The sequence below is a fragment of the Melopsittacus undulatus genome, chromosome Z, assembly GCF_012275295.1.
Source record: "Melopsittacus undulatus isolate bMelUnd1 chromosome Z, bMelUnd1.mat.Z, whole genome shotgun sequence".
Taxonomy (NCBI): Eukaryota; Metazoa; Chordata; class Aves; order Psittaciformes; family Psittaculidae; genus Melopsittacus; species Melopsittacus undulatus.
This window is the reverse complement of record NC_047557.1, coordinates 8,478,091-8,501,593: the sequence shown is the minus strand read 5'-3', so window position 1 is coordinate 8,501,593 and position 23,503 is coordinate 8,478,091. Positions and strand designations below refer to the sequence as shown.

The 23,503-nt window shown below is 42.1% G+C and overlaps 1 protein-coding gene across 50 annotated transcripts in view; it reads right to left on the bottom strand.

The window, feature by feature from the left end:
• The window catches only part of CELF4 (CUGBP Elav-like family member 4), a 709,268-nt gene that overhangs the window by 250,130 nt on the left and 435,635 nt on the right, over positions 1 to 23,503 (bottom strand). For 22 of the 50 annotated variants that reach the window (XM_031043795.2, XM_031043757.2, XM_031043778.2 and 19 more), the window contains exon 4: positions 19,383 to 19,398. The exons of the other annotated variants lie outside the window; for them this stretch is intronic. In XM_031043795.2, coding sequence (XP_030899655.1) covers positions 19,383 to 19,398 — 16 coding nt within the window. The remainder of the gene's footprint in view (positions 1 to 19,382; positions 19,399 to 23,503) is intronic. 50 annotated transcript variants of the gene reach the window in all.

The following is a 23,503-nucleotide window of genomic DNA, read 5'->3' as shown; positions in this document are numbered from 1 at the left end:
GTAAAATCTTCCCCCCCAGCAGAAATACACTGTATGATTTAGTGTTGTTTAATTAATATTTGCCTTGATTGTCATATATATATGGATCCTCTGCAACCTTTTAAAACAAACTACACTGCTACAGCAGAGGTTGTAACTTATCTATTGTCTCACAAAACACTCCTGGAGTCTTTTTAATGAATTATTATAATGACCAAAATCAGTAAGACCAGCTGCTTTTACCACTGAGGTCTAGCTTTGGAGTGACTCAGCAAGAACATAATGAATGGGTTTAAACAACAACACAGGTATGAAATGTAGTTTATACTCTGCTTGGTACAGCACAAAATTTCCTATTTTGTAGTCTTTTCATCTAATTTCATACACTACAATCCAGCATTCCATGTGGTATTGAACTTTTGGAGGAAATATATCTTCTCCCACTCTTTCCCGTCTCTGCCGTCTCTCAGTAAAACTGGAGCTCCATTGAGAATGTGGCACCCAGCTTTCTCAAACCTAAAGCGTGTACTTTGAGTATGTGCATAAGTGATTTGTTGAAGAGGAATCAGGCAGATTGCTAACCTTACAGAGATGCCTTCTTTGACTTTAAACAGAGATGCTTCAGGTGTCTACACAAAAGACCAGAAGAAGGAAGGGCAGATTTTTATGCAAGACTTGCAGTCTGCTAGGATTTGATACCGCTATTGGGACACTGTGGTATAGATGTAGTAAAATACAGGCAGACAAGGAGAAAATGGGCTCCTCTGAAATTTTTAATTGCTTAGATCAAAATACTTCTTTGCTGGAAGTCTTGTGTTTTCCTACTGACTTTCGCTGGTGTTATTTGAACTTCAGAACTATATTATTTAGGGAAAAAGAAGAAATAATACCTGGTAGGTGGTATATGTTTTGTTATTAATAGTAATACTTAGCACTCAGGTGTCACTTTTCATCTCCAAAGCACTTTACATAATTAACTAATTCATCTCTACCATCCCTGCATGAGATGGAGCTTGTCACTGAGGCAGCATAGGAGCTCATGCATTCAGGACTGATGCTGTTCAAGAGCAATCAGGCTACACAGATAGGACCACTTTTGGCTGAAAAATAGTTGACCTGTCCTAAGGACAAAGCTGCATTAGGATGTTGTGCATGGATATGTGTTAAAGGATTATCTAGTTTGAAAATATTGGCATGAGCTCCCCCAATACTTACCCCAAAGCTCTGCATGCCCATGAGGGATGCTGTACAGAGCCTGTCTTGATGAATCCCCTTTCCAGGGTTGTTTCTGCATCCTGTTAACACCCCAGACCTCTGGGTACTTGAAGGGCAGTTGGGAGGTGTTACCAGTCTCATCAATGTCTCCACATCTAGAGGATCTACAGACCCATTCAGAGCCATCCTCTATCTTCCATGGTAGATGGTAGACAAAGGGTGCTACTTGGTCCAGATCTGTTGGCAGAACCCTCATGCAAGGAAATATCATATGAAATCTGCCTTTTCTCGTGTTTATATTGGCACCAGTGTTTCTAAACAGATCACAGCAGTGACAAAGTGCAAGCTGGTGACTTGACTGGAGGCTCCTTGCTCAGCAACTGTATTTCCCCGTGTGATCACGTTATTTCCTTTTATTTTATCTTTTTTCCCTAAGGGATGACGGAACTTTTGTATAACGACCTAATCCAAAGCACCTAGAAGTCTGTTTTCCTACCCTTTACTCAATTACCATATCTATGGGCCAAATAAAGATACCTCCATTCTCTCTGCAAACTACTTAGGAGAACTGTTTTAATCCTCCCAAAAGCCCAGACATGCAGTGATGTCCTCAGTGACACAGATCCTGACCCTGCACTATTGATCATAAGGGGCATCTTCCACTGCCAAGCTCAGGGGAATAAACTGAGCAAAACAGTACAAGCTAGTTTGAAGGGACAACACAGAACAGAAACCCCATGCAGACACCCTGCTGTTTTCTACTTCTTCCCCATTAATGTAGAAAGCTCTAAAAGAAATTACTTTTGTCACAGGCTCCCTGGCGTGGTAAAAAAAAAATAGGCTGCACGATCTTCCCATGGGTTAAGCATGTGCTCTGTTGAATGTGGGAAGTGATTAGGTTTTCCTTTGGTGCATAGCCATTCACATGTGCATGGGAGGGGCTCTCTGCAGACAGTGATTTGTCAGAACTTGCGATGGAAGTCAAACCCTGCAATTAGAAGGAGCGGCTGTACTTAAAAGAGAGATGTAGAACATCCCAGCATGCGCTTGGATTTATCATATTGAAAGAACATAGTCCTCTTTCTACACAGTTGCAGTTTTTGATAAACGGCCTACATTAGGACACCTCAAAGGTGCACTGCATCATTAATTACCAGGGTATATGCTGAAGAGGAAGTTAATAAAACTTGTCTCTTGTATGGAAGTGAGAAACTTACTACCTGATGATTCCTGATGAAAGAAGATGTTTCTGAAGCCACATGTGCAACCTTGTACAGGTAATAATAGCAAAACACTCAGGGGAGTCTTTTATGTTTGAGGATGTCATTTTTCTTTTTGATGTATAGGATACTAATGGCTTTTCTCTCTTTTTTTTTTTTTTTTTTTTTTTGAGCCAAGAGCCATGGTAAAAATCAACTGATGATGTTCAGATTCAGAGAGAAAAACAGAAAAGAAAGAAAACAGAACAGAATAAAATGGGACAAATACGAGTCTCTCTGGGAGGAATGCCAGCCGCTAGCTTCACTATTATTATACTGGAGAATCTTATAAAACTCTAGCCATTAATAACAGGCTGCTGCCAGATATTGATAATTTATTCAAATTGTAGGTCTGGATTTGAGGGAGCAGATGTTCCTCATGCAGACACTTTCAGAAAATGAATTCCAAAGAAACAAAATAACATTCCATGCTATCAGTAGAGAGGAAAGGCACTATTTTAGTGTGCAGTAAACATCTGGACTGCCTTCTATTTTTACTGCCTCTCACCCCCTGTTCTTTCCTACCTATCCACTCTTACCACTGGATGATTCTGTTGCTCCTCTTCTTTGCTGTCAAATAAATAAATAAATACTCTGTTTAGTCTCCTGCTTGTGTGTGAATATGTCATGACCAACTTTAAATCACTTTGAACAGGAACAAAGCCTCTAAACAACCACCTATTAGGAAGAATAGAAATTAATTTTGATCCAGCACAAATTCCTCTAGTCATTTTAATGTTTTGAGGCTGCTGTACCCAATATGGGGCTTAGTTTTACCCTCTAGCAAATTCACAGATGTTCTTCCTTTCTTTCTCTCTCTCTCTGCCTTGATAAGCTGGAGGTAGACTGGGTATTCATAACCCCAAAATCTCACTGACGCAGATGCTCCAAATTGAAGCAAGCTGTTCTATCATCTTCTCCAGTTGTTGGCTGTTCCATTTGAAACCATCCTAGACATGGTGCAACAGAATGTGCTGTGTGTCCAAAAACTGTTAAACATATTTCCTTGGGCACAGTGACAACTGTTGATGAACACTAAACTGCAATGCTTGCTACCAGTGGTCCTGTTCTCTCCAAAAGAGAAGCCAACCTCTAGGACCAAATCCAGAGGTCATAGTGAGATCATATTGGCCAGATCTTATCCCTAGGAGGTCACTTTACTTTCTACAGATCTGTGTGATTCTGCACTGCTCAGAAAGTTATGTAGTCCAAGACAGCCAAAGGAGCTAGGATGGTGGTCTAATTTTCAGCACTTTACAAATGACTGTACAGACTTACATTTCCAATCAGTCCCATTTTACAATTCCCTTCCATTTCCAGCTAATCTCATGCAATAATTTGTCTTCCAACCAGTCACACGTTGCCATCTGTCTCTGCTCCTGACTGATCCCAAGTTGCCATCTGCCCCTGGCCAGCCTTTTTTAGCTATACCCCATTTGCAAAGGTATATTAACAATGATGTTCAAGGGCTTCAGACTGTGTAGCCTAAGCCTCTGTCTGACACCTGGCTTTCACAGCATACAGAAACTGAAGGACACCCTCTTGAGCCCTCCATCACCACTCACATATACAGCTTCCCCCTTTGCATTGCTGCATAGGGCTGTTTGTTTGCAAACAAAGGGAACCAAAGATGGATTAGCTCACAGAACTACAAAACAGGATGTGGGATATACCAAGGAAGGGAAAGAATGGTCACAAGCAGTTTATTTGCAAATAGTTTGCAGATGCAGTTATGGGTCAATGCACATGCTGAATAACCCTAAACCTAATTAAGAGTCTCTCCCTTTCCTCCTTACTTCCCATTGTCTGTAATGACTGGCATCCAGGGAAGGCTCATGCAGAGTAAGAAGCTAAAAGTGATTGTGTCTAATTTCCCCCCAGTGCTTGAAGTATGAGACCTCTTCGAGAAGAATTTCCACTATTTCTGAGGTTTTCTTGCCTGGAGGTCTGTTCCCTTTGTGGGAAAAACAGAGTGTAGCTGTCACAACATTTCTCTGGGGCAAATTGTCTCCATTTTGTCTTCCCTGTGTTTAGATGGGAGCGAACCCCTCAAAGTTTCACTCTGACAATGACAGCACTTCACAGTTGGATAGTAGAAGGGGAATGAAGTTGTTAACTCGTTTCCTATCATTTGCAATGCTGTCTTAGTCTTCTATGCTGTACTTCCCATGCATGAGTGGAAGAATCAGGGCCTAAAACGTCTCTTAATTTCCCCATGCCCAGTTATCAGCTGCCACTGACTTTGCAAACTTTATTGACTACTGCTATGTCTGGTGCTAAGTATCTTCAGTCTTCATTCCAAGTAATGGGGAAAAAAACTAAGGGGCAATCAGCTAGTTCCATGATGAATGAAGCCCATGTCACTCAGAGAAAATGAATATTTCTTTGCAATAATGACCAGATGGTAGCGAGACTCAGATCCAAATTAAAACATGCATGATAAATGCCAAGAAAACACAGAAAGACAAAAACCCAACCTGGAGTGAAATCTCTCTATAAATCTTCCCCCCCCCCTACAACACAGGCACTTCTAATGGGAATTAAATTATTAAGAGATGTTGCAAGGAGAATACAAATGTGAGAGTCTTCCTCCTTCTTGGAACTTTTTGAAAGAGTATTTCAGCACAGCCAGCTGGCTTTTCTTCTCCATATGAGACAGCACTGGGCTGAATGTGATCTTTTCATGTAAAAGCACAGGCAAAATACTAATCCAGAATATAAATTATACATTGGAGTTGGCGTAGATCAGAATATATCTTGCCTCCTGCAGAGGTGACCTATGGAACTCCTTGCTGCAAGAAATTGTTGCAGCTGAAGGTCTTCAAGGTCTTGGAAACTGGGTAATATTTGCAGATAGTAACACCATTCAAAATTATACTAAACTGAACAGATGTCAGTAGTGGTTTTACAATATCTTAGTTCCAGGTGGATGCTAAAATAAATTAACGGTATTAGAAAGAAATGCTCTTATAAAAAAATCTAGATTTCTTCTGATACTTTTTCATGAGCTATGTGATATTTAAAAGTGCTATGATCATGATAAAGGACAACAAGGACTTCTGCAACTGATATTACACAGCATTTGCATGGATATCTGAAGGAAGTCTGTGTTTTGGCGTCTTCCTGGACAACTGCTGGGTGAACTAAACCTAGCCTTTCATTGTCCAACCAACCCTCAGAAAACTTATCTTTATTTGTTTATTTCAGATCCTGCAAGATCCCCTTTACATCCGCTTCTTTCTATTTGCAAATCTCATGGTAATACAAGACGGATGGTGTCTCAGGGGGCTGGTTGGCCCCTCCTTGTCGGCACTGACACCTTTCCCCAGCACTAAGCTAATGAGAAATATTAAATTACAGAGGCACATGCACACCTTGGAAAGAAACATGATGTTTGATCCCCCCCCAAACTGCCAAGCTCTACTTAAAACCAATAACAAATGTTCTTCCCCAGCAAGATGTGATTAGCTTTTATACCTGTGCAGATTGTACAAACACACAGGAGGGAGCTTTTAAATATCATTGATTTGCCTATTTGAAATTATTAATTTCAAATTCGGCTGGAACAACCTTTGCTAAATTACACTGTGCCAGTGGGAGTTAGAGGACCCACAAGTCTAAACTTAACTTAAGAATGTGAAGGGGGAGGGCTAAAGAAGAAGAAAAAAAAGCCCTGAACCAACTAAAAGTCCATTTAAACTCAGTAGGTTTCCAGTTAATTACATTTTCACACCTATCCTAGTAGTTACAGATGTATTTATAATGTATGCCTGCCTCAGTGGTTACTGAATACTGCATTCTCCATGGACTCTATGAGGCAGGATTTAGTTCCTACATCTAAAAGACCTTCCATTTTAATTGCAGTCACATCCAAATACTGCCTGGGTTCAATTGTAATACCCAAACTAATTTCCTTCTCTCCCCCTTTCTCCCCCTTTTTCCTCTACTCTTCTCCCCTGTATAAAGGGAAAAAAAAACATACGCAATATGTGGAGACATCACTGATAACTGGAAAAGCTTCTTTGAGGATGTGCCAATGGTCTGGCTGTGCAGTGGAACAGATTCACATGACTACTCATCACAGCGTTCCCACCCCATCCTCAAAACATACCCCATCTCTCTCATGTACTGATACACTAACTCATCCCCTCTATGCTTTCTTCCCAGAATGGGAATACACTCTCCTCCATCTGAAGGATTTCTTTTCCTTCGTGACCCTGTGTGATCTGCTCTCCATGTTGTAGGTTTCACATGAGGGGCCATGCCTGAGATTTAGCCCTTCATTACCAAGTCACAGCTGGTGTTCTATGGCTCCTCCAAAAGTCAACTGCCCTATTCTGTGTTCTAGGTGGAGAACTATCACCATTTGGACTTATCTTTTCTTCTCTGCTGGCTCTAAAGGGAGCCACAGGTGACTAGCTTGCCTGTAACTCCATCACAAGGTTTCACAATACTAAACCAAACCAGATGAAATCCATATTAAGAGATTTGCCAGGGTCATTTGGGAAGGCTGTTACAGAGAGAAGGACTGAATGTCAGTACACCACAGAAGAGAAAACAGTGTTACTGAGCCCACTCTGTATCTGTGAAGGGTTCCTGCACCTTCAGGATGGAGGAACAATAGGTGGAGGTAGACTTAGTTCTGCAAATGCTCTCCACCCCACTGTCTCTTCCTGTGGAATGATGAACTTTTTCTGAGCTTGCCCCCTCAGGCCAGAAGTCCCAACTTTCCTGAGGAGTACTGGAGAAAAATCTCATTATTACACCTCTTAGCCTGTATGCATTTGGTCTCCCTCAATAGCCTGAATATTCATCTGGAGCCATATGAACAACAGCTTTCCACTGAAGTAAGAAGCTCTAAATGACAGTGTCAGCTCTGAAACAGAAAGGCTTGCAGCACAGTCAAAAGTTTCTCAGGGTCTCTATAGAAGCAGCTTCCACAAAAACTGTGGCCATCACAGACTGCAGCCATCTTTCAGCTGTAGAAATAGGGATGCTTCCTCAGCTTGCTTTCCTGACTGCATACCTCAAGTGTAGACATAAAGACAGACTTCATAAACAAAACCAACAAAAACCAAAGTGATCATGTACCTAAATTTGCCCCCCTGAGAAGAAAATGACAAAAGAGGTTGCACTGGAGAGAAACTAGTCATATCACTTAATGCATGACTAGAAGGCACTCTACTATGCTGGTGTTGAGAATGGGATGAAAACCTATTTAGAACACAACAGCACTCAAGAGATTATTCACAGCCACAGCATAAACAGCGAATATTTACTGGACTATACAGACCACCCAAGTGTGTAACTAAATGAGCTTCATAGTAATGAAATTGCCATATCCCCCTGAATTGTACCTCAGTACAAACCCTGCTGTTTCAAAAGCAAATTTAGACTTGATGGTAGGAGACCAGGTGATTAGAATACAAACCATAAGGAGAAGATAAACCATCTAAGTTGATAAGGATAGTGTGGACTGCTCTGACTGAGAAGAAGCAGTGTGAGCATTCAAGGAGACAAACAGGTTGTGAAAATATGGCAATGTTATAGCTAAGGTTGCAGAAACACTCACCTGAAGCGATATCGTACTATCTGAAAAACCAACCTGTGATTGCTGCAAAAGGCAGCTATTCATCTGGTGTCAATCAGTATAGCTCCATTGATGTCAGCCTCTTTTCTTGGTAGTGTAATGTGCCATTTCTTCACTAATATAATGCAATATAATTTCACAGTTTTTTAAACTTCAAAGGAGTTACACAGGCTTCCATCAAGTGAGGGTTTGATTCACAACCTTGTGACGCACATTCAGAAGAAGGCAGAGTTATGATTACAGAAGCAATCGTAACCTCCTTCCTCCATGCCTGAGTGTTTGGCTCCAGAATCACAGCATAACTGTGGTGTGGTTTCCTCCTAAAACACATCAGCCCCTTCTAACCACTTCCATCTACAGTTCTCTCCCTACAGGTCTCAGCTTTATGAATGCTACCAAAAGCAGCCTTCCTACCCAGCTATCATAGCTGATGCACAAGTGGCAGAACTAATGCAGTAAGGTGTTGGCTGGTTCAAGAGGTCACACAGGTTTCCTCTTTTTCTTACTGTTTTTTTTTTGCTTTCTCCCTGATTACACTTTCATCAGCAGCAGTCAGCATGAAGCCATATCCAGCAGGTTAGTGCTCCTAGGAGTAGATCTAGAGGGTGGATAACGACAAAACACCATGCTTCTCTCAGTGTCCAAGGAGGGAGCTTGGGTAAGGTGTTATGCTCTGGTTCCATTATTGCTTTGCTACCACTGTACAGACTGTCACGGTGCTAGGCTGGCCAGCTAGCACTCTCATAGACAATACCTGGGTCCATTCTGGGGGGATACTGCAAGCCAGCAACCTTTCTATTAGGAAGAATAGATGATGCCATCTTGTTTTAGGGAGAAGTGTGCTTCTAGATACATGGACATGAGTTATGCTAGTTGACTTGCCTGCAGAAAAAGAGGGCTCTAGGGCTAGAGCAGAGGTAGCTGTTTAGATATCCTTCTTCTGGAACTAACATTAGTACAGTTACTTCATCTTTTTCTAACCAGAGCTGTTCAAGTGAGGCACCTCTACTAAGACACAGTGACAAAGTCCTACAGAGTGGTTCGCAGTGGGGAGGTGCCTCTTGATCCTGAGAACAACCTGCTTCTGAGATGCTAGCCAGCCAAAGATTGAGTTTCTCATACCCAATGTCAGCTCATAGCTCCTGGGTGCTGTGGCCAAGAGAGGGTGAGCAGGAGGGGCTCTCCCTGAGGGAACAAGTCTCAGTTACTCTCCCTGGTTGAATGCTTACTCAGCAAAGGGGAGAATGGGAGGAGGGAAAGACAGCAAGGAGAGAAAGCAAAAATAAACCCTACCAGGCCAAACAAAAATGTTTTCAGTTCCTGCCAGGAAAAAAAAAAGATTGGAAAAGACATCAAGTCAACACTCATTGATTCTCTTTCGCTATAACCATTATATAGAGCCTTCCAATTCCTTATGTTTTCCTGACTGGCAAATGCTACCTGAGCACGTTAACCCACAGTCTCTGGGCCACCCTCTTCCATCTTTTCTTTTAAGATTATTATTATTTTTTCCCCTCATTGTTTTTAAATCACTCTCTCTATAACAGTTGTTTTTCACATTAAATAACATCAGATGAGAGCTTGCCATAGTCAGAAGAATGAAACTGTCATCTCTAATTTGCCTGGCAGAAGCCGTGTTGACAGGAAGTTGTCTGTTGTTTAGAAATAAAATAATGCTCTGAGGAGAAGTGCAGAAACTTAATAGGACTTTAAAAACAACAGGAGCCATGGGGACTGCAGATGGTTCCTAGGCCTAAGGACTAAATAAACAATGATTTTATAGGCAAGAATGTAGCCTAGGGGAGATGGCCTCTAAAGAGATGTTCACACATATTGTGTCCAACATCATTAGACTACCCGGTGGGAGCACACGTTCGGCAGTGAAAGACATTTTGAAAAGGAAAAATCAGCCTCAAAAGATGCTTTAAATGAACAGGAGGTGGAAGAGCAAACCGTCTGAAGAACTTCGTGCAGCTAAATGACTCACCAAACATCTGTCTTGGGGACCAATAATTTGAAACTGATTGACTTACTGGGTGTAAAATATATAGATAAATGTAAAGGGAAAAAAAATAAACATCTGAAAAGGAAAGTGGGATTTGCTTTGGGAAAACAAGTGAGGGAGGGGGTTCAGGAGAGGGAAGATTCATAAATAAGTAGTGATAAAGGCAGTAGGGATGAGCTTTTCCAAAGGTCTGGAGCACACACCTCCCATTCGCTCTCTCTCTGAGGTTTCATTTAAGCCTGGCACATCCAAGCACAGAGATTAAGAAAAAAAAGAGAAAGAGGCAACCTGATATTCACTGATTGAAAAAGCAAACAGGGGGACGGGCTTCGAAAGAGCTCCAGCACTGCGATTTTGAAAATAAGCGCCTTGGAACACCAAGTGCAATCTTCTACCCAGGGCTGCTAAACCTTTTCTGCCAAACCATTTACATTTATAAGACCTTCAATCATGTGTGGGGTTTTTTCTTTCCCTGTTCCCCTCTTTTCCGCCCCCCATCCCACCTCCTTCTCTCCCTCTCCTTTCTGCAGAACACTCATTTCAGACTCTTTTGTTACACCTGTTTGCAAGTGGGTATTTTGCAGTTAACTTCAGCTGGCCTCTTCATATTTATGGCTTTCAAGACAGGCAGAAGGTGGGGTGTAGAGGGAGAGCTCAGCCAGGCTTTTCATAAAGAGGTATGGTAAATTCTATGTCTAGCATTTTCTGTCTGGAGGGTTTGCTGCAAAGAAAGGAATATCGATGCTGCAGCTGCTGCTGGAGAGACCTTTTTCTGCTAGAAATTGAGAAGAATAGTGAAACCCTCATTGTGTTAAAGCCAGACCCTTATTTTTTAAACTTGATAGCTGTATACATAGATCTATTAGATTTCAAACATTTTCTTACATTAATTATCTGGGAACAAGCTTTCATTTCTAAAGTAACAATTTATTTTATAACTGGAAAGACCAGAATTTTTCTCTTAGCAGCAATGTCAAAATACAACACCTTTACAAATTTCTGAGATTTTTTTCTGGGTCCACACTTTTTTCAATGATCTGTCCTTTTCCTAACAAAATTAGCAACAAAAGGAATCATCCAAGCCAAGCAAAATACAATCTAGTGGAAAATTTGTGACCCTCTCACTGGGCAAGTTCTGCTTTTGTTACCCAATCTTACTTTTTAGCCTTCCCCTGGAGTTGGCAGTTTAATTGATATGAACCAGGTTGACCTGTTTTTTTGCTCATTTGAGGGTACTTGAATCATATTCTATGTCCCTTGAAGCAGTGGAAAAATAGCACCAGTGCTCTTGAAACTAACAGGATGCTCATCACCTTGAGTTTGTAAGACGAACACCAGATAAAGGGAATCAATAATCTATCTCAGAACAGCAAAAACATCAGAGCAAGCCCTTCCACACAGCCCTCAAAGGCTCACAGTGAGTCACCATCAGCAAATGCGGATCTTGTTTATGCCTCTCACGCTATCAGGATAACATGCTAGAAATAACAGTGCTATTTAGATCTTGCGTAGCATTTGTAGGAGAGAAACAAGCTTCTCAAAGCTCTCAACAAAGGTGGTTGAAGCATCACTCTCACCACTTTGCAGTCTGAGCAAAATCAGGACCCTCGAGAAGGGGCTGGGAGTCAAGCTGGAGACTCCTAATTAACAGCTTAGTGCCCTACCACCAGCCTATGGGCCCCTTTACTGCCCATGTCACCAAAGGCATTGCTGGGGCACCGAAGTTATTGGTAAGGAAACCAGTTCTGGCTGCAGGCACATAGGGTGTACTGCCATTTCTAGCACTGACTTTTGAAAGCACCTGACCTGTTTCCAGAAGTACTCTGTTCCAGTGAGCCAGCCTTAACCATGCCAAGACAGAAAGTGTGATTGCTAACACTGAAGGTCTAGAACATCTCTAGAGAGGGAGCAAGTGAGTGCTTCTGATTTGAATGGGCATTGAGGAGCAGGCTTGGATCTGTCCCTGCTGTTCAGCCACCATCTCTATATGTGTTCTTCATTTCCTCTACTACACCAGAGCTCTCAAATGTGGGTCCCTGAAATTTAATGCCTAAATCTTATTCAGGCATCAAAATAGTTGGCCTTTATCTTAAAGTTGCTAAGCAACCATTGCTCATTTAGGAGCCAATGGGATCTGCAAATGCTCAGTGGAGCACACCACCTCCAATGAGCAGGTCACTCCTCTGGTTCCTAAGTGTTAGAGAAGGTTGTTGCATTTAAGCAATGGAAGAGACACTTTCTGAGTTTATTTGTGCCCCAGTGTTCCTATCTGCAAAATGTTTATTCCACCCCATTGAGCATGGGGATCATTCCTGCAGTGTTTTTGCAAACACCTCAGGCTGCTGGGGTAAGGGAAATTACGAGCAGCAGTGTGGATATGAACACTGTGGTTTAGAAGCTAAGACTTTGATAACACAATATCTCCATGTTGGTTTTCATTAGTGAATGAGAGAGGTCCCAACACCATTTATTTTAGCAGTCATGAAAAAATTGAGAATCTGGACATCTTTCATCTTGTCCAATCTCCTGAATAACCCAGACTGAAATATTTCGTCTATCAGTTTCTATCCGGTTTGAACCAGAGCCTCTCTTCAGAACACTTAACAGCAAATTTTGTCCACTGTTTCTTTTGTCCCCTGCACTGCTTTCAGAGATATTAGTCAAGTGAGCCTCACAAAAACACCAGTGAGGTCATCTGCTGCCTTTATGAGCATTTCATAAGCATAGGAGAAGGAAAATGTTCCATGGTTCAGATCAAGTAGAACCTCAGCAGAACCAAGAGCAATGATGAGAGGCACGGATTCACAGTTTGCTCTGCAGCATGTTTCTGGTGGGTGAAAGTCAGTCCCGAGTTTGTGAGGAGGCTGCTGTCTGGTACAAAGCAGTAGGGTGGAAAACTGTGCACAGTGGGGTGCACCATGGTCAATGGTGAATAAAAGGAAAAAGCATTGTATCAAGAAAGGAAAGGGGATGAGGGAATTACTATGGCTGTGCCTAAAGAGAGATCAGAGCACTTGTTCTGTCACAGATAACCCTGGCCATTTCCGAGGAATTCTTATTTCCTTGCTCATTCAGGACTCTTCCCAAACTCAGAAGTTCCTTCCTTTTCATTTTCCGTCTGCCTTTGCCACCTCTACCTTAGACTGGGTTTAAGTAGTGCAAGAATTTCAAATAAATTAATACCACACTATCTCGAAAGCGCCAGATGTAAAGGAAAAACTGGGTTTGATGAAAGAATTTGAGGCAAATTCTTACTGTTTGCAGCCTCTGCGACAGGAGTGTTCAAGTGGCTCCAGCTCTCTGGCCTGATCCCACTCCTCCTTCCCCTCTTTTATAGAAAATAGATAAGGAGAGATTCTGATGAGCAGGGACAGGGGGAAGCTGTGACATATAAAATGGCAGTTTCTGCTAGGCTGTGCTTGCACAAACAACCCCCTGATGCTCATGAGGGGGGGGAAATGCAGAAAGAGAGAAAGCAGAAGCTATAAGCAGCGTGGCTATTTTCAGGTCCCGTTCCAGGCAAAACTGGTACTAAATTATTTACCAACCAATTGTGTGAAGGAATCAAATCCAGTGGCATCCACATGCGGCACTCATAACCTACTAACTGCATTAACGCAGCTGAGGATTAAGGGAGATTTGAATCAAAGTAATGGGAAAGAAATCATGTGCTGAAGTATTTAGATGTAGTCACTTTTCATGCTGCTTTGACGCTTAGGGATCCATCTTCCCTCTTCCCTGGCAAGTGGCTGCAGCCAGTTACTAACCATTGGTGCTGACAGCTTCCAGCTCAGCCAAGCTTCCATTTTGGAGATCGAATTTGCAGAGATGCAGCTGGGGCCAGAAGGAAAAAAAAAAACAAACAAAAAAAATAAAATGGAGAAGAGAGAGAAAAAACAAACCACAAGAAAAAAAAAACAAAGAGAAAGGAAAATAAATGAGCAATGCTTTGGGGATTATCTGAATTAGTAGCAGGGTGCTGGCAATGGGAAGGGGAAGTCTATTAAGGTCTCCCAAGTTTTCCCAGATGATTCTGCTAACCAGCTGATATCTTCTGCTGGATTAGTGCCTGATGGGATGGGATGGGGAAAAAAATCTGAATAGCAATAAGGCAGAGAGCTGAAGCAGTTAGTCTGTGAATGAACAGCCAAGTGCTGCAATTGTAAAGACAAAATTTTTCTCCTTGACTGATGGAGGAGGTGGAAGGAAAGGGTTTTATGATTTGGGAAAGAAAAGGGGGAATTTGTGACTGTTGCTAAGATGCCATCTGTCCTTTCACCAGTACTAAGGATCTGCTATACTAAAGAAGGCCTACAGAGATGAAAATTTAATGGTCTACCTCCAGTACTGATAGGCTATGCCAGTATTGCAAGGTGAATGAGAGATCTGAGCATGACATATTCCATAACTTTGCTTTCTGCTTCAGAGCTCACCCGTGTTGGGGAAGAGCAGGATGAGTGAGGATTTGTCAAACACAGCAGCCACAGAGGTGAGATTGTTCAAAGGCATGTAGTGACAGGGTAAGGGGGAATGGCTTTAAACTGAAAGAGAGTAGGTTTAGATTAGATAAAATGATAAATTCTTTACTGTGAGGGTGCTGAGGCACTTGCACAAGGTGCCCAGAGAAGCTGTGGCTGTTCCATCCCTGCCAGTGTTCAAGGCCAGGCTGGACGGAGTTTAGAGCAACCTGGTCTAGCAGAAGGTGTCTCTGCCAATGGAAGCAGCTAGATAAACTTTAAGGCCCCTTCCAACCCAAACCATTTGGTGATTCTATGATATAGATGCTGTATTACCTTGCACATATCCCAGCATCCCATTTATTTGTTGTTGTTTTCCTTTTTTTTTGTGGGCAGGAAGAAGTCTGGAATTTGGGATTATGCAACATCTTAACGCACACTGAATGCAGAGGATTTGGAAATGGGTGTCATAGAGGTCTGGCTTTGAGAGTGGGCTTCATCCCATGGATCACCATCCAGACACTGCATGGAATGCTATTTGATAACATTGTCACTGAGGAGGGTTATCTCTGCAGAGCCTGTATACCAAGGACACAGTCTGGCTCTGCATAGTTAAACCCTGGAAGTCATCATGCACTCAGCTCACACACGGGCCTTGTGTTACAGGGAGAGCGAAACATTAGCAAAGACATTGAGGTGACATCTCTTCTGGGAAAGTTACACTGGGATCTTTTTAAGCTCTTTTTGGACAGCAGCCACTAGAGATGAGCAGGAGAGGGGAGCTCTGGTGAACTGCTTTCTAAAGGACACCAGTTCTGAGCATGCAGACCTCCACTCTGAGACACCTCTCCCTGGGCCAATGTTAACTGCAGGCTTTGTAAATCTGAGCCTGAGATCTTTACTTGCTCCCAATACCTTATGTAATGTGAGATTTTTACATGGCAATCAATGACACAGTTTCCATGGGTTGTTTTTACTTTTGCCTGTAAAAGGTATCAGGATCAGACCTTAATGGTGGGAGAGGAAGGAGCCAAGAAATGCATGAACGAGATGAAAGCTTCGAAAATAGCAACAGTCTGGACTTCCCCCAAATCCAATAGTAAATGAAATCCAATGGGACTTTTCACTCATTTCATCTTGCAAATGCTTCTTTTCCTCTATCTTGTGAAAACTCTGTAAGTCAGATCTATACACCTCTTTTGTACTTTGCATAGATCATGGAACTAAGGCATGGACAAGAAGGAGAAGGACATAGAATCACAGAATCATAGAATAGTTAGGGTTGGAAAGTACCTTAAAGTCATCCAGTTCCAACCCCCCTGCCATGGGCAGGGACACCTCACACTAAATCATGTTACCCCAGGCTTTGTCCAGCCTGGCTTTGAACACCTCCAGGGATGGAGCATTCACAGCTTCCTTGGGCAACCCATTCCAGTGCTCCACCACCCTTACATTATATGACTTGTTCTGGATAGTTTGTGTTCAGGCAGGCACCTTAACCTTGTCTCAGAAAAATGCCAAATGAACTGAATGAAGGCTCTAGAGATGGTCAGTGTCAGTTGAAAACAGCACTGCTTACGGGATGAGATAGATGCATTGTAGTAACTGGGTGTAGGGAGAGCTGTGAGAGCTGTATGCCTGTACATTTACCTAACTATACGCAACACCAGCTATAACAACAGATTTTCCAAACCACCCAACACCTCTCAGCAAATCCTGTTTGAAAACTATAGTCCATTTCTGTCTGCGTGAATGATTAATGCTGTGGCCTTGCACGTAAAGACAGGGGCTCATCAATTTCTTTAAATGGCGATGGCTCTTGAATGCTTCACCTAATTTCAGTGAATTTGCAAACCCCATTTCGTTTTACTTGAGCCTGTCCCCTAAGGGCTTACGTTGTGCAATTTCCCTGAAAGCGTGTATTGCTTTAGATCTGAGCTTCGTAATCAGTTAACCACATACTTAGCAGTGCTTGTCATTTGGGATTTTGGTTTGGCTTTTTTTTTTTTCCAAGTCTTAAATCTTATCAAAACGTGAGTCCTAAATAAAATTCCTCCTGCTAACTAGCAGTCATGGAGTCATTACTGGAAAGGGCAGCTGGTGGAGTATAGCAAAGCTGAGCTCAATGCTGCTATTTGGAACAGACAGCTTTGTACTCAAATAATAAAAGAAGTCACTGAGTGTTTAAACTCTGTTTTTCTATATCTCTTAGCATGAAGCCTGATTCTTCTCTAGAGTGAAACAGCTGATTCAAAACCAAACTGATCTTCTTTGGTTAATAAGAATAACATGAAATTCATGGACATCTCCTTAGTAAAAGGAAGCATGCAATTTTGTGCAGGAGTTATTACATTCCTTTAGGCCCACACCTTCTGAAGCAGGCTATAAAAAATAAACCCCAAAATATTAAAGCAGAACATACTTTTCATATATTTAAACTGTTAATCATCTTATCAAGCTGATTAAATAAACACAGAAAGCAGAGATTTGACTGAGTAAAAAAGGTAATAGGAAAAATTTGAATGCATTCAAGGATCTGACGTGGTGCCAAACCAGGAGACAGGCAGAGAAGGAGGTATAGCTTAGTCTTTCCTTTGTACTACCTGGGTACCAGCTCACCTGTAGCACACGGCGAACAGACATCAAATTTGCAAACGACAAAAGGTTTAACTCACAGTGTAAATTAACCATCTGCCTACTATCACACTTTTGAGATGCTGAAGAGTGTCCAAAGAATGGCCACAAAGCTGGCGAATAGTCTGGAGCACAAGTGTGACAAGGAATGCCTGAGGGACTTTAGGGGGTTTAGTCTGGAGAAGAGAAGGCTCAGGGGGGACCTTATCACTCTCTACAACTAACTGAAAGGAGATTGTAGTGAGGTGGGTTTTGCCTCTTCTGCCAAGTAATAACTGATAGGGCAAGAGGAAATGTTTTCAAGTTGCACCAGGGGAGATTTAGACTGGATATTAGGAACAATAATTTCTTCACCAGAATGGTGCTCAGGCATTGGAACAGGCTGCCCAAGGCACTGGTGGAGTCACCATACTTGGAGGTATTTTAAAGATGTGTAGATGTGTTGCTTAGAGACACTGCTAAGTGGTAGACTTGACAATGCTAGATTAGCAGTTGATGATCTTGATGCTCTTAAAGGTCTTTTCCAACTTAAACAGTTCTATATGTCTATCCTAGCATGATACCACTGTAACAGAGACTGACCCTGGAAAGAAAGACTGGATTAAACACAGCAAGAAAGGTTCAGATATGAGTTCTTATTTCAATATTTTTGCTATTTTTGGCCAATATCTAACCATCCTAAACACTGTCACAACTTAGAACAAGAGCCTGGGACAACCTTTACTCTTCATATTATTAAATTTCCATCTGCCGTCAGATATCACCTTTAATTTTGTTTTTACCCTTTGCACTTGAGAGTTACAGTTTGAGTAACAAAGGCTGTACAAAACAGAAATGAATCATAGAGGCAGGTTAGGGTGAACAGCTCTTGTATTAGTCACAAAATCCTGAAGAACAAGATGAATTATGTGCATGCCAGTCGTTGGGAGAAGATTCATTAGACCACTAGGCCTTGAGCTTGGTTAAAATCACACTCTTTTAAATCACCCTGGAGAGGTTTCCTGGTGCAGGGGATAACTCACTAGAGAGAGAGACTGGGAGAGCTGGGGTCTAGGCAGGCTCTGACACAGTCAGTAATATGACCTTAGAAAAGTCATTTTCACCTCTGTGCCTTCTTCTCTGTGCTTCCCCTCTTATCTTCTCTGTATGGCCTGGCAAAATCTACAGATCAATAACTGCTGTATCTTATTATGTATAAATATGTCACTTGGGACACTCAAACCACTCGGAGAGAGAGCCTGGAGTTGCTATCAGAAGGCAAAACCACTGATGCTGAGCCCACACATGCACAAATTGGCAGAGAAACCACAGTATTAAAGCATGCTCCCCATTGCAAGAACATTTCAGAATGATAAAGCGGTGAGGGAATTGTACTCGTCTTAGTCATGAACACCAGGATTTACTTAGTCAAGCCAAAACTAACTGGAATGATGGAGGGAGAGGAACATAGAACTGAGCCCTTACCTGCCATACGAAATTCAAGGCTGGCCTGGTAGCTGCAGAAATTTTACAGAACTTTCAAGAAGCAACAGATGCACAGGCCAGAGGCTGCGTGTAACCGGCAAGATGCAAGGAGCTTATTAAGTGTTAAGTATAAACAAATACAAAATGAAATTAAAAAGAAAAAAGATCTGAAATCAATACTCTCTCAAATACCTGTCTTATCAAGCCTGGCATGTTGATTACAGCCCAACCAAAATGACCTGCTCTGAATGATTCCCAATCCTTTTCTCCTTCATTTTTATTTTTTCATTCCTGCACTCGGATAATCTTTTATTGATATGATACACTCTTGTAAGAACAATGCTGCAGAGATAGTGGGTTTGCATCATTCCACAGACAATGTCATCTTCAGGACTTTTGCATCCTGTCTACCAAAAGTACAGAGGGACACAGGCAGGATTTTCAATGGAGCCTAACACAAAACCAAATTTAAGTAGGAATTGAGAAACCCAGTAAGGCAATTAAATTTGCTGTGTGAAGGCTGCTCGGAAGCAGGCAAGAGAGAAGGTTTTGTGTTCAGTAGTGTTAGTTTACATCAGGGGATGATCTGGCTCTTTTTTTATTACTTCTATTTTAACACAGGTAAAATGAGCTCAGAGAAACTAAATTCAGAAGGAAAAAAAGAATCCAAATTCATATCCATCTTGTTATAACTGAAGGGAACTAGTGAACATAATCAATAGTGAAGGTAATTAACCATTAAGACTTAGGATGTGGCAACTTCTCCATTGCTTTGAGACTGTTCAAGGCAACTAGCTACCTCTGGCTGATCCAGAGACTGTGGGACAGATGTAGGAATCACTAACTGAAATTCTGCACTGGTAGGCAGGTAGGAAGTGTCAAACTGAAAGGCCAGGTAGGAGTGTCAAACTAGAGAAGAAGAATAAAAGTGGGAAGAACTGTCATTATTTGTACCAGCCCTTTGCTTTATGCTCCCAATACAAATGTCTAGAGCTTATCCATACAGTTGCAGCTCTCTCTTTTCAAAGAAGTTCAGCTTCTGCATACATCTGGAATTTCTGAGTTTTCCATCCAAAGTTTCTCCATTAACATAAAAATACTACTACTACTAATAATAATAATAAATAAACTCCACTCTGCTTGCTTCACATTTGACTCTTCATATCAAAGGAATTCACAAAGGAATGCCAAGTGTATTTAATGGTATTATTTGGACATGACAACCAAACTGGTTAAAATTAAATGATTGCATTAATTCCTTGCATGTATCCAACAACTCATGAGCTATTACACCCTCTAATTGTATGACTCTGGTGTGGTGGATGTTATGAGGTGACATTCACTGAAAAATCATGGAGCTGAACAAGCAGAACCTGAAGTCTGAAATATTTCAGAGCTATAAGATGTTTTGATTCAATTCAAAATCACACACACTAACCGTGTTTAGGGAAAGCCTCGTCCATTCCTTGGTCACATGGATGAAAGGATATTCAGGCAGAGATGGTTTTTATGCTGTTGAAGCAGCAATCTAAAGTAATTAATGTTATTTGATTCCAGTTAACGTCTTCCATGTCTGCTGCTTGTAAGGGGTCAGAAAAAATCTCTCCACTGACTTTCCTGTCACATCTTTGGACCACTTGCCCCAACTTCTCATAATCTTGTCAGTCCCTCATGCAACCTCTTTTCCTTACCAACTCTCATCCTTTCCTCCTCTTTAACTTCACTATCAATGTGCTCTTTCTGTCTGAAACTTTCCTGTACCTCCTTATTGCTGTCCATTTCTTTCTGAGGTCCTAAAACATCTCTCAGTCCTTCGTATGAGTCATTTTTTGTTTTATGCGCAGCTGCTCAAGGTTTACTCCAGGGCACACACATGTTTTTAGGATTTTTTTAAAGAGGTTCTGAACCAGCACATGCTTTTGAAAGCACCCACACTATAAGCACCTCAAACTATTTAGCAGCCCATTACTTGCCAGATGGGATCTGTGGGCTCCCACACATTATTTGTTGTCCTTAAGTGAAGCATTTTGGGTCTGCAGCATGTAAAGCATGCTGAGAGACACAAAGGACAAACCTGAGGACTGCTGGTCCAAGGGAAACAGATTTCCCTTTCCAGTGTTTTCTCATTTTTTTTTTAATGCTCCTATCATTGTCCTCTTTACATGACAAAAAGAAGTAAAAAGGTCCACAAAAATGTGGAAACTTGGAAAGTATCCAGGGAAAGAAGATCAAGGAAGAGCCGGATAAGGATGGTGGGGTCAGTCTAGGAAACCACCCACAGTAAGAAGTGAGGGACAATCCCCAGAATATATACCAAGTGATTTCTGCAGCACCAGTGCATGGGTTTGTTCTTTTCTTGCAAGAAAGGAAAATGCAGAGAGGTGGGGATCACACCTGGATCTGTTGCTGGGAGTTGTAAATATTCCTGTCACACAACAGAGCTAAAATGGGATTACCAGTTTACATTACCATCCTCGCACAGTGGACTGGATAAGGTCCCCAGGAGCAGGTCAATTTCAAACAGGGCCCAGAAACACCATCCAGCTCTCAAGTGCATGCACAAAGGATAGGACAAAAGCACCAGCCTTTAAATCACTGCAGACCAAGATCATATCATCCTGCAACCATCATCCTTCCAAATATAGAAGGGGATTCACTGACAACCTCAATTTCTTATCTTCGCTGCTGACCTTTACTGAGTTACACAATTGGTTTCCTGCACTGAAGAGGAGTCAGATTCGCAGTTTACTATGCACCGGCTGTCTCCACTTTTATGGTTTGCACTTTTACTTTATTATCTTTAATTTTCTTCTTCCAACTCTTGAGTGGGTATTAGAAAGTCAATACAAAACCTATTCCGGCCTTTTATTCTAAAATAACAGCACTAAGCTTGTTTATTTACACTGAGACAAGATGATATTTGTGACAGCCTTGTCAATAGTTCAATGGCATGGCGCTAACTTTTTTCTTTAAACTCAAATGTGCTTTATTTATGTGTGTCTGTCTGTCTCTCCAGATTAACTCTTGTTTTCCAGAATCAATATCAATATTCTCCAAAGTGTTGAAAAACTGCTCAGACAACAGCTGCTGAGCAAAGCACATGGCCTTGGAATGCCTCACCCTAGGTTAGAGGTGTGCTGATTCCCACCAATGAAGGGTCAGCTACTCATGCACTGAATTTACAGTTCTCAGCTTGCTTAGTGGAACAGGATCACTTGGCAGAACTCGCTTTTACCAGATAATGAGGAGTAATTGGGAAATTATAAAGTACCCATGTGAAGGACCCCCAGTGTGCCCTCCTCTCTGCAAATTCAGACTCTTGGTCTCCTACCACAATGTTCTAGTGACCCTGTTGCTGTTGACTGATATCTCTTTTCCTGGGAGGAGCTGAGAAAGCAAGAGCAAGCAGATGATACTGCCCAGTGGTCCCTTTGAGGAGAGTTGAATCATTCATCCCCTCCTTGATAGAAAATGATGTCCTGCAGCAACTTGAGAAAAAAAGCTTTGCCAATTCTGTTAGCATTATTTTTCAGTCCTACTATTTCTGGACATCTTAAGTCAAGTCCTATGCCCTTCTGTGCCTCAGTTTCCCACTTGCAAAATAGGATGGATGTAAACAATGCTTTGGTTGGTTATAAATACCAGTTGTAAATATTCCTGTCACAGAACAGAGCTAAAATGGGATTACCAGTTTACATTACCATCCTTGCACAGCGGACTGGATAAGGTCCCCAGGAGCAGGACTTCTGAGCAGTCTCAGAATGAAAGCTTTGATTTTTAGAGGAAATGCACGTCTACTTTTCCCACAAAATCAAAGTGAAATGTTTCATAGCAGTGGCAAAACCCCAAAACATTAATAGTGTTTGTAATAGTTTTCCTACAAATGTTGGTGTTGGATCCATCAGGACCAGAGCACCCCTTCAGCCGAAGGCCTTACCCACTGTACTGCAGAAGTAGATGTTTCTCAGGTGTAGAACTGCCACCACTATAGGCTTTTTCTGCTCTCTTTTGGGGTTGGTGTAAGGTGCTCAGCTTGTCTAGGAATCACTGGAGAGGCAGTCCCCCAGGGTAAGACTGTTTTTCTCCTAAGAGGTTTAATGTGGCTGAGATGCAAAGGCACCTCTACCGGCAAACACCAGTAAATCGCATCCTCTGGACAGTCTAGTTTAAAGGGGGTGTCCTGGTTTGAGCAGTAGCAGTCATTTTTTCTCCTTCTTGGTAGCTGGTACACTGCTGTGTTTTGACTTTTGGGCTGGGAACAGTACTGATAGCAGCGATGTTTTTAGTTACTGCTCAAATGTTTGATTTGTCCAAGGACTTTCCGAGTCTCATGCTCTGCCAGGGAGGAGGGGAGGCCAGGAGGAAGGAGAGACAGGACACCTGACCCAGGCTAGCCAAAGAGGTATTCCATACCATAGCACATCATACCCAGGATGTAACTGAGACTTAGCCAGAAGGGCTGGGAGTCTGGGGGTTGGTGGAGGTTAGGGTTTAGGGGTTGCTGCTCAGCCGGGCAGGGTGGGGTGAGTTATGAGTCAGCAGCTGGTGACCTGTTGTATTCTCTTCACTTGTTATTTCCTTTCTCATTATTATTATTATTATTGGTAGTGGCAGTAGTGATTTGTGTTATTCCTTAGTTATTAAAATGTTCTTATCTCAACCTGTGGGAGCTACATTCTTTGGATTCTCCTCCCCAACTCTCCGGGAGTTGGGGAGCAAGGGAGGGGGAGTGAGTCAACGAGCTGTGAGATTTGGGTTTAAACCATGACAGTGGGCTATCCCCTTTTCCACTGCTGGCAGTGGAAGCTGGAGGAGACCTATAAGCTCACTCAGCCTGGGGCTGTTTCTAATAACCCTCTGGGAAGCAGAAGTCAACAGGACAGCCTGGCCAGAGGGAAAT